At 55.9% G+C, this 10,273-nt stretch overlaps 1 protein-coding gene across 2 annotated transcripts; it reads left to right on the plus strand.

The window, feature by feature from the left end:
* Positions 1-303: 303 nt before the first annotated feature.
* Fam131b (family with sequence similarity 131 member B) lies at positions 304-6,536 on the plus strand. 2 transcript variants are annotated; one of them, XM_051174707.1, is made up of 7 exons: positions 304-487; positions 2,971-3,080; positions 3,375-3,410; positions 3,678-3,771; positions 3,987-4,184; positions 5,609-5,752; positions 5,971-6,536. In XM_051174707.1, the coding sequence occupies exons 1-7, from the start codon at positions 460-462 to the stop codon at positions 6,441-6,443; spliced, it is 1,083 nt and encodes a 360-aa protein (XP_051030664.1). In that variant the 5' UTR covers positions 304-459; the 3' UTR covers positions 6,444-6,536. The 2 variants fall into 2 exon arrangements, with proteins under 2 accessions (XP_051030664.1, XP_051030665.1); XM_051174708.1 differs by having other exon boundaries at positions 340-427.
* The last annotated feature ends 3,737 nt before the right edge of the window (positions 6,537-10,273 follow it).

Below are 10,273 nucleotides of genomic sequence, written 5' to 3' on the forward strand. Positions count from 1 at the left end.
ACCGGTTGCATTATGCACTCTGCATCTGCATCATCTCCAGGGAGCACACAGCAGGGATGGACGAGGAGCCCGGGGGCGGGGGCCGCGAAGGGCAGAGGGCGGGCAGAGGCACGGGGACGCCCGCGGCGAGGGGCGCCGGGAGCGCGGCGGCCGGCCGGGGGCCAGGGCGGGGAGGCGCTGCGCGCAGCCAATCGCGGAGCAGCCCCCTCCCCGGCCGCCGAGAGCGGAGCGCGGCGCCGGGGAGCGGAGCGGGGCGGGGGAGCCAGGCGGCGGCGGCGGCGGCGGCGGCGGAGGCTGCCGTGGGGAGGGAGGGAGGGATGGAGAGGGGAGGGGGGAGCGGAGCCGAGCGGAGACAGCCGCGGCGCTGCAGAGCGGCTGGGGCGGCGGCGCGGCTCCCGGTGCTCCCCCCGGCGCGCGCCCAGACTCGGTGAGGGCCGGGCCCCGGCGGCCCCCGGAGCCATGGGCTGCATCGGCTCGCGGACTGTGGGTGGGTACGGCGGCCCCGGGCGCGGGTCAGGGGCCAGCTCGCCCCGGGGGCTGTGCTCCGGCCCCCTCCCCCATCCCCGTCCCCGTCCCCGTCCTCGCCCCTGGGGACCTCGCTCCGGGCTCGCCCGGCCCTGCCTCGCGCCCGCCTTCACGCCTCCACTTTCCCTCCATCCGCTGCGGCCCCTCCATCCCTCTGGCCCTCGCGCCTCCAGGGTTTCCATCCCTCTCGGCTGGCTGCCTTCCTCCTCTCCATCGCCCTGCCGCAGGCGCGGTCCTCCCCTGACTGCCTCTCCGCCAGCTCCCTTCGTTGCTCCGCCGCTAGGCACTTCTCGCGGTCGCCCCATCCCTCCATCCCCAGGCCATCCGCGCCTACTCCGCGGTGGACAGAGCCTCCCTCCCGGCGCCCCTCTTCCTGGCGCAGACCCTCTTCTCACAACCTGCTTCCCAGCCTGAGCCCCGACTTTTCTCCGCGCGCCCCCTCCCATCCTCAGCCTCCACCTTCCCCTCCATATGGCTTGTGTGTGTTGCCCCCAACCATTCCCCTCTTGGTAGCCTTTTCCCGTCGCTCCTGCCTCCCCCGATTTGCTTTGTTCACGTGCATTTTCCCTCTGGGGCGGGGGCGGGAAGAGCGTGTGCACCGGGAGGGAACGGGTTCCACGCCCGGAGGGAATGAGGGGCTTGGGCCGGGGTTCTTGGGAAGAGCCGGGGACTCGGGGAGGAGGTGGAGGTTTACCGCCCCGAGAGGGGATGGGAGTCCGCTTCCCAGAAGGGTGGGGTCCCCTGGGAGCCCCCGGCCGCCTGCACCTGTCAGCAGGGACAGGCTGGGCAGGGCCGGCTCTTTATTTACCTTTGACAGGGGGAGGGAAGAAAGGCGCTTCCTTAACGGTCCTCTTCCTCCAGCCTCGGCCTTGCAACCGCCCCCTTACCCCCACCCCCACGCATCCATTCCACTTTCGGGCTGAACACGTTAATACGGTCGGTCCTCTCCCAAACCCCCCAATTTTCCCCTTCCTAACTCCCAATTTCTCCCGCCTACACGCCCTAGTGACCTCAGGCTGAGAGAATAATTCGTGTTATTATTACAAACAAACTCACTCTCCAGAAGCCTGGTTTCTGAAACCCAGTTCATTTCCATGGAGACCCTCCTCTGCGTTCACCTCCTTCCCAGGACTCCTTCCCTCCATCTCCCTGCCCCCCTCCCCCAGCCCAGGGCTCTGACTCAGCTCCCCCTCTTCCTCAAAGGCCACCTCCCTCCTTCCCCTTGCTCTCAGAGAGCTTTCCCTGCCTTCTCCATCACCGCTAGGTCCAGCCGACTTTCCTCTCTGACCTAGCCACAGGTCTTGGTCTCATGTGCCTCATTATCCCAAGATCCCAACAGAGCACAACAACTTGGGGTACATGGAGAGCCCTATCTACCTCTCAGTTCCTGGGACCTCCATCCCCTTAACCTTCTTAACCAGTTAGTTCTCTTGCTGCATGTGGAATGCCTCTTCGTGCCCAAGACCCAGCCAATACACTTCTTCCAGAGAAGGGACTTAAAATCCTAAACCCAAAAGGCAAAAGTTCATGTATGCAATGGCTTTAGGGCAGATGGCGCTGGCTGAGTCTCTCTGTAAATACTCAAGAAATCCTTCCCCAGGACTTCTAGAGGGTACCCTGCACTTACTCGGGTCAGGAGTCTCCCTTGGTTCCTGGGTTTCTACCAGTTCTCGGTGGGTGTCCTGGTCACCCCCTCTCCATTGTCTCTGTCCTCTCCCCTTGAGTTTCTGTTCCTTCGCTGCAAAACTACAAAGTCCTCTAGTTTCTTGTTCCCATCTCTCTCTGCTCTTGAGTCCATCCCCTGTCCCTTGAGGGAATTGGGCTCAAAGTCTCCAACTCATCTGAGACTTCTCTGGCTCTAGCGGAAACAGTCTCAAGTTCTCACGGGCCACCTGCCTCTGTGGCCACCGCCATACCCTTTCCTGTCAACCAGGTCCCCTGACTACTGGGAAGACCTAAGGGGGGGAGTCACATCCCTCTCATCCCTCAAATATCAAAGCCAGCTGCACAGTAGAGTAAGCTTCCCCTAGAAAGCTGTGCCCTTGTTTGTAGGGCACTTAATTGGTGAGAAGTCTGGATCCAATAAAGACATCTCAAGGATGCCTCGGCACAGAATGGAAAATGGTTTTTAGCGATGCAACCCAATCTCTGCCCCCTCCCTCTCTGTGTAAACAACACTAGATAGGGCCAGGAAGCATTTCCCCTAAGTGTGTTGTGTCCCATTGAGCTGAAAATAAGTGTTTTGCTTCACTTATTATTTCTTACCAGAAATGTGAGGATGGTAAAGACATAGAAGGAAATGGGTGGTCAGAAGGTTGGGGGGTGACACTGGGGGGCTGGGGTGGAAGGGCTGGACCCTAGGGTGTGGCCTCTGCCTTTTATAAGGGGGGAGCAAGCAGAGATCCAGGGGAAGAGGGTGAGCAACTAACCTTCTGGCTGCTTCAGGGAACGAGGTGATTGCAGTGGACTGGAAAGGCCTCAAGGATGTGGACCAGCTCAATATGGACAGCACCAGCTCCCTGCATGGCAGCAGCCTCCATCGGCCCTCTACCGAGGTAAGGCTGGGTGCTCCAGGGACAGCCTCACCTAAGTTTCCAGTGGCTTGACCCTCCTCATCATCCCGTAAAGCCCCAAGGGGCAAACCCCTTCATAAATTCTACAGCAACATCCCAAACACTGCTGTAGACTGAACCAGACCTCGTCTTCCTGCTTCCCGGACACACACCCCCCACGGCTCCACACAGATCTGTCTCACCCCTCTCTCTGTCCATATCTGGGAGTCCCTCAGAGGAAGGCAGGGTTGCCTTTCTAGAGGTGCCCAGATACCATTCCTGTGCTCTCTCCTACAGCAAACACGAACAGATTTCTCCTGGGACGGCATCAATGTGAGTGTGGCCACCTCTAGCCCTCCTCAATCCACCCTGACCCTTCTTTTATTATGTTCACTGGGACCCTCTGTAACAGGCTGCACGGGCCCTCCCGTTCTCCTGACCTCCCCGTTTTCAGGGGTGCGAGGTGTATACTCCCTTGCTTGTCTTTGTCACTTGCTCCCTTGGGTACCCACCTTCCTGGGAGCCAAAGACTCTATTCTGCATGTAAGGGACCCATGTCATCTTATCCCTCTGCCCACCCTCTTACCTTCCTTGTCCTAGCTGTCCATGGAGGACACCACTTCCATCCTTCCGAAGCTTAAGCGAAACTCTAATGCCTATGGCATCGGGGCCCTGGCCAAGTCATCATTCTCAGGTGAGGCACCAGACCCGGAAATGGGGATATTGGCAGGGTCTTCCTTGTGACCCTGATCCTCAAAGTGCTTCAGAGTTCACCCTCACAACAGGGTATCAGGGGATACTTTTCTTGGGTGGATGGGATCCCATGGAACCTGGGTGGGGATGATGGGAGGATCTGCTATGAATACTGTGTGATATCCTGAAGGATGTGGGTATTGTCTGGCTCCATAGGGATCTCAAGAAGCATGAAGGACCATGTGACGAAGCCCACAGCCATGGGGCAAGGGCGGGTGGCCCACATGATTGAGTGGCAGGGCTGGGGGAAGGCCCCAGCAATTCAGCCACAGCACAGCCACGAGGCTGTGCGCAGGGATACGGATGCTTACTCTGACCTCAGCGACGGCGAGAAGGAAGCTCGTTTTCTAGCAGGTACTTGCATCCCAAGCCTTCAAATGGTGCGTTTCGTTTTTGTTTTGGATGGTTAGAGGCTGATTCTCCAATCTGCTCCCTGATGGCAAAGTGGTTTCCCTGAATGCTCAGATTTTCTAACAGCCTTGATTTCAAGGGTTTGTTTATGGGCGAGTGGGGTGGGCTAGGGAGGGGTCAATTCTGATAAGTACTCTCCAATATAATTTTACTGTAGCCTTAGAAGATGTGAAGCCATGTGTCTCAGATGGCTTCTTTCCTCTAGTATGGTACTCTACCCTGGCCTCTCTCAGTACACAGGAAAACACAGGGGCCTTGAATTTCAGATGACTCTGCTTATATTTGTTTCTAAAAATGAAAGAGGCCTCCGGAATTTCTCCTGGCCATGCTCGTCAACATTTGATTTCACGAATTGACTTCCTGGACTCACGGCTGTGACAACTAGTGGATGTTTAAGGGGAATGGTTTAGTTCTGGTGGTACAGGTCTGATGACAAGTATGTGGTGTACATACTAGGTGAACTAACCCCGTTCCAGGAAGACACCCAAGAAGAGGGGTAGGTCTGAACAAAAGAGCTTTTTATTTTGTTGGTACAGGCGGTGGGTGCTGGAGGAAGTCTGAGGGGCTGGGTGACAGGTGGAGGGCAGAGAGGGAGGGCAAGGAATAGCGACGCTCAGCCTGTTCACGGCTCTGACTAGACTAGGGACCCGCAATGTTCCCATCCATACTATCCTGTCCTCCCTTCGTTTAGTCTCTTGGGAATCCTTCATTGATCTCGGAACCCACTGCCTAGATTCCTCTGTCCTAGACCATCTGAAACTAGGTTCAAATTATTTCTTTAAAAAGATGTATTTATTATTTTATTTATGTTCGCATGTTTTTGCCTGCATACGTTTAGCCCACATGTATGCAAGGGACCTTGGAGGCCAAGGATGTAGGAGCCCCTGAAGCTTGAGTTACAGGCTGTTGTGAGTTGCTACCAAGCCATCTCTCTAACTCCAGGTTCAAACGCTACAACCCCCAAAGACAAACTTCTGGAATGTCTTAACTTTAATCTCCGGACAAGCCCATCTTTTCCCCCTAGGAATCCTAAGTGTGACCTTCTGGAAAATTCTCCCATGGTCTTTCCTTGTTTCATAGTAATAGAGTAGCCACTGGCTCCATGTCGGTATTGAAAACTTGAATTTCAAAGACTGCATATGAGGAATATAAAATACCTCATTAATTATGCCTACGTGGATTGTATATTGAAAGGGAGTCATACATACGTTGACTTAAACGAGATTTGCTATTAAAACTAATCTCAATGTTTCCGTTTAGTTCTCTTAAATGAGACGATACACGGTTTATATTTTACTCCCACTGAACCTCTAAGGGTCTAAGGGTTACTTGAGGGCTCTTAACGGTAATTTCATTTCTTCTCATAGGTGTCATGGAACAGTTTGCTATTTCTGAGGCTACCCTTATGGCCTGGTCTTCCATGGATGGCGAGGACATGAGTGTCAATTCTACCCAGGAGCCACTAGACTGCAACTACAGTGACAACTACCAGGAGCTGATGGAGAGTCAGGGTGAGAGACGGTCCCAGAGTCCATCCAGCCCCTGAAGCCTAAGAGGCTTCCCAGCAATTTAGGCTCCCTCTACCCTCTTCCGTTCTGACCTTTCCCGGTTGGTCCCAGCTTCTCCAGGCGCCCCATGCCTGTGTCGTAACCACGTGCCAGTTCTGTGAGCTCTCCTCCCTGCCTGTGGTATTCTGTGGCTCCTCCAACCCTGCGTCTTCTCTTTGCAGACGCGCTAGCTCAAGCCCCCATGGATGGATGGCCTCACTCCTATGTGTCCCAGGGCATGTACTGCCTGGGGACGTCAGATGCCTGGGAAGCGAGTGATCAGTCCCTCATCGCATCTCCAGCTACGGGATCCTATCTTGGCCCTGCATTCGATGACTCACAGCCCAGCCTGCATGACATGGGGCCTTCCCACCCTGCTTCAGGATACTCTGCTCACGAGCCTCCGCCTTTGTTGGGGGTGGACACTGACTGGGCACCAGAGGTTGGTGGGGTGGACCTGGCCAGGGGCTCTGTAGAGGAAGAGAAGAGACCACTGGCCCCTGAGGAGGAGGAAGATGCAGGATGCCGGGACCTGGAGTCGCTTTCCCCACGAGAAGACCCAGAGATGTCCACTGCTCTCAGCCGGAAGGTGTCTGATGTCACGTCCTCGGGAGTGCAGTCCTTTGATGAGGAGGAGGGGGATGCCAACAACTAGCTTCTTCCCACCCACTGACCTGAGGGGGCATGGCTGCAACCCATACCCTCCCAAGCTCCAGCGGCACAGTTGAAACCCCGGGCAGGAGACAGCAGGAAACCAGCCCGTTAGCAGCCCTGGAAATTGAAGTACCAGCAGGGGGTGTACTTCAGAAAACTTCCAGGAACTGAGACCCAGACAATTAGGTGGCTGTGAACCTGGCGTGGTGGTGGGAGATGGCGGCAGCTATGGCTTGGGTCCATGCCCTGGTGCGTCGTGCTGAACACCGAATCTTGGTCCTTATACCCCTGACTTTGTCTTCCAGGAGGCTTGGCCGTGCTGTCTGAATGCCTCCTTTGTCCATTTCACTCCTGCTTTCCTGATTCTGTGTTCTCTGGCCATGGCATCAGTGCATCCCCTCTGTGGGAAACAGGCCTCGGGGGCTGTTGGATATGGCTTGGCAGGGACAGCAGAGTGGCCTGAACGGCCCTTCTGTGGCTAGCACAGACAGTGTGCCCGATTCAGGCAATCTTTGCCGATGACAAGAAGGACGTGGCAGCCGGGATTGACAGGGGTCACGGTATGCTTTTTATCCCAAAGCCTACTCAGAGACAAGGGGGTCACCGATGAGACAAAGAATAAACACAGCCACTTGAATGTCCTGTGGCTGGAAGGAGGACCTTAGGGAGAGGGCCCAATGGGGCTGGCTACTCCGGTTCTGGCTTTCCTTTCTGCCTTCTTCCATTTGGAGCCCAGACCCAAGGAGGGTGAGCGGGTACCAGTCTCAGATTGTTGACTTAGGATGCAGTGTCTCTCCCACAGTGAGGGCTGGGCCTCCCTCTACCTTCCCTGCCCTCTGGAGCTGTTTACACTTTTCTCTTTGCCTTTTCTACATTTTTATAACTTCTTGGGGACTCAGGGTTGAGCAGAGTGGAGTGGGGAGTCTGGTGCTGTCACTGCCCTGGCTGGGCTGGTGGCTGAGGGCCAGGGCGGTCACCGGCTGTTCCTGCTTTTCTGTGAGCTGTTTCCAGGGCTCCTCCCTCCTCCATCCATTGTCCCTTACAGGACTGGTTGTGGTGAGGCGTAAGCTTGCCCTCCTACCCTCCCACCGTTCCGAGGGGACCGTGGGGACGGGAGAGGGGACCAGTGGTCAGTGCAGTATCGCTATGAGGGTGCTGGAGCCTCAGTGTGGCCCTCGCCGTAAGTGGAGTTTCGATAGGAGATGCTCAAGCTTGTCACCCTGCTCTTTGTCCTCCTGTCCGTCCATGGCTCCAGTTCCAAGGCTTTGTACCGTCAGAGGTTCTGAATTACTCATACACTGAAGTGTAAGCAGAGTAGGTGTCCCACGCCCTCCAGGGGATGGGGAGCATGGGAGCCTGGGGTCTGTTAACACAGGAGACATGGGAGCAGACCTGGACAGCCAAGGTAGGTGAGCGAGTCACTTGGCTCATCTATGGCTGCCTGAACGGGAGAAGATACCTCGTGCTTGCTGGTGTGTTGTGGTTTAGCCTATCAGGACCTCATTTCTAGGACTAGGAAGGGCTAGCCTGCCGACCCGGGCATCTGTCCCTGACCCCTGTCTCCTGTCCTAGCCCCCTGGGAATTTGCATGATCAAGCTAACCTGCCCCCAGGGTCTCTCTACCTTGTTTATCCTACTCATCAACACACCTGTGTCATGTCAGTGCGGTCCCCCCCCCCGTCAACCCCCCCCCAGCATTCTTCCCCAGGTGAGGCTGGACCTGAGTCCAGTGAGCAGGGTTCTTCACCTTGATTCCCACTTGCTCAGGGCCCTGGAGAGTTAGGGAAACTACACTAAAGCAGCTCTCTCCTCCTCCCATCCCTCAAGGAAGCCAAATGGTCCCCAGTGAAAGACTCCAAAAGCCCCGAAGGAACCTAGCTAGCAGTGTTTGCTCCTGAGCAGGGGCTTGTTTCCCCAGGCTGCTGGCATACTGCCACCCAGGCAGGTGAGGCCCACCCCACTCGGAAGAGAGAAGACGACTCAAGGAGCAAGGCCCAGGACCATCTGAACTCTTTGGAGGGAGGGGCCACCTCTCTGGTGCTGGGGCAGGGTGCATGGGGGTTTGCTTCTAGCCTACTTTAAGGGGAGGGGTGGGGCATGTGCAGGAAGAGGCTGTAGGGGTGGGTGGGAAGGGTTGCTTTTCTTTTGGGGTTAAAGGCTGTGCAGCACGTTTTACAGCAGCTGGGGAACAGGGCTGTTCTGTTTTATTTTTATTTATTTTTTTATTCTTGTGAATGAAACTGCTCTTGCTGAATGATTTTTTTCAAGGGGGGGGGGTTACACTTTCGTTTTCAATCGACTTTATTAAATGAAAATCCAAACCGTCCACTCTTCCCTTCTGTCGCTCTCCCCAGTTCACAGACCTCCCTTCTTTTTCTGTGTTGAGGGGGGAAATCTTGAAGGATGAGTTCTTACCCCTTTATATTCCACATTCTGTCTTCCAGGTCTGAGACATATACCCGTTTTTACCGTCAGTCTTAGCATGTTTTCTTAATGTGAAAATCACCCCAGGCCCAGGAAGGACTCTATGACATATATTGCAGAGAGAATTCTATATAAATATATATATACACATATAATAAGTATTATGGATTATGTACACATGGGCACGGGTTTGGATGCCCCCCATTTCTCCTTCCTAGGCCTCAGCCTCTTCCTTGGCCTGGGGAGCTGGAAGGAACCCATGTTGGAGAAGGCCAGAGGCTGTGTTCAATGACACTAAACAGAATGTGGTGGCATCCTCTGACTATGAGTGTCTTATTTGGGGGGTGGGGTAGAGGAGACCTGGGCGAGGGGGAGGGGCAGACGGAGAGCATCTGAGGGCTCCGAGTGCAGAACTAAAGGCTTACGGTGGGTGCGGGAAGGAAAAGCCCATGGATGGAGCCGCCCATGGATGGAGCCGGGTGTCTGGGCGCTCAGAACGCGTGGCATCTCTTTCTAGGTGAAGCAAGCTACTGCTGTGGTACAACTACCAAGCCCCTGGGCGGTTTGTAAGGAAAAAGACGGCAGTCCTCTAAGGTCTAAGGCAAACTAACGCTTGCCACCCCAAGGGTGCCCCCGCTTCCAGTCTATGCCAGGAGCTTATAAAGGACTGGAATCTGCAGGAGCCACTGCAGCTGAGAGTCTCACTGGTACTTGGGGAGGAGTGGGTCCAGTAAGAGCGGCTCCAAGGCAGAGGTGGCTGTCGGCAGGCTGGCCCACCATTGCGGTGAGCAAGAGGGACCATGCATGATCTAGGGATAGCCTGGGACTAAGCTAGCCTGTGGCGCAGGGGAGCTTTCTGTTGCTGGGGTCAGACACACACACTGGGCCGGGACACCTTCCTCTGCACACAGGGCCTCTGTCAGCCTCTTTTTCAGGGAACGACATCAGGGTTGGCTCTTTCAGCCCTGAAAATGGGCCTGGTCTGGGAAGAGGCGGTGGCAGTAACGGCTGGGTCTGGAAACAGACTGTGGGGAGCAAACAGGTAGACGGCCAGTCAGGCTGGTAGGCTTGGAGGCACACTGTTAGGTGGTCCATGCGCAGGGCTATGCCGGGCCCCACATCCCTTCCAGGGAGGCGCTTGCAGAGTCAATCAGTCTGGGCCAGGACGGTGACCGGGCAACACTGGGAGCTGTGGGAGGCTAAACACTGATGGGGACTGAACCTGCAGAGCAGGAAAACACAGGGCTCTTCCAAAGCACAGGAACGGGGAAGGGGTCTCATGGACTCAAATTCTTCCCTTCTCAAGGTCAAGTTCTCTTTCCGACCATCACCTTTCACAGCGAGAGTAGGAACGAGATGGAGTGGGGACCTCCCCAACTTCAAGGCGCCCCCGTCACACGAGTCCAC

This window comes from Phodopus roborovskii, unplaced genomic scaffold (genome assembly GCF_943737965.1).
Source record: "Phodopus roborovskii unplaced genomic scaffold, PHOROB, whole genome shotgun sequence".
In the NCBI taxonomy this organism is placed as follows: Eukaryota; Metazoa; Chordata; class Mammalia; order Rodentia; family Cricetidae; genus Phodopus; species Phodopus roborovskii.

Bases quoted from the DNA above. Each gene is read 5' to 3' on its own strand.
- Fam131b (XM_051174707.1), top strand. From the start codon at position 460: ATGGGCTGCATCGGCTCGCGGACTGTGG. The intron at 488-2,970 runs GTGGGTACGGCG...TGGCTGCTTCAG, and splicing joins CATCGGCTCGCGGACTGTGG to GGAACGAGGTGATTGCAGTG. The intron at 4,185-5,608 runs GTACTTGCATCC...TTCTTCTCATAG, and splicing joins GGAAGCTCGTTTTCTAGCAG to GTGTCATGGAACAGTTTGCT.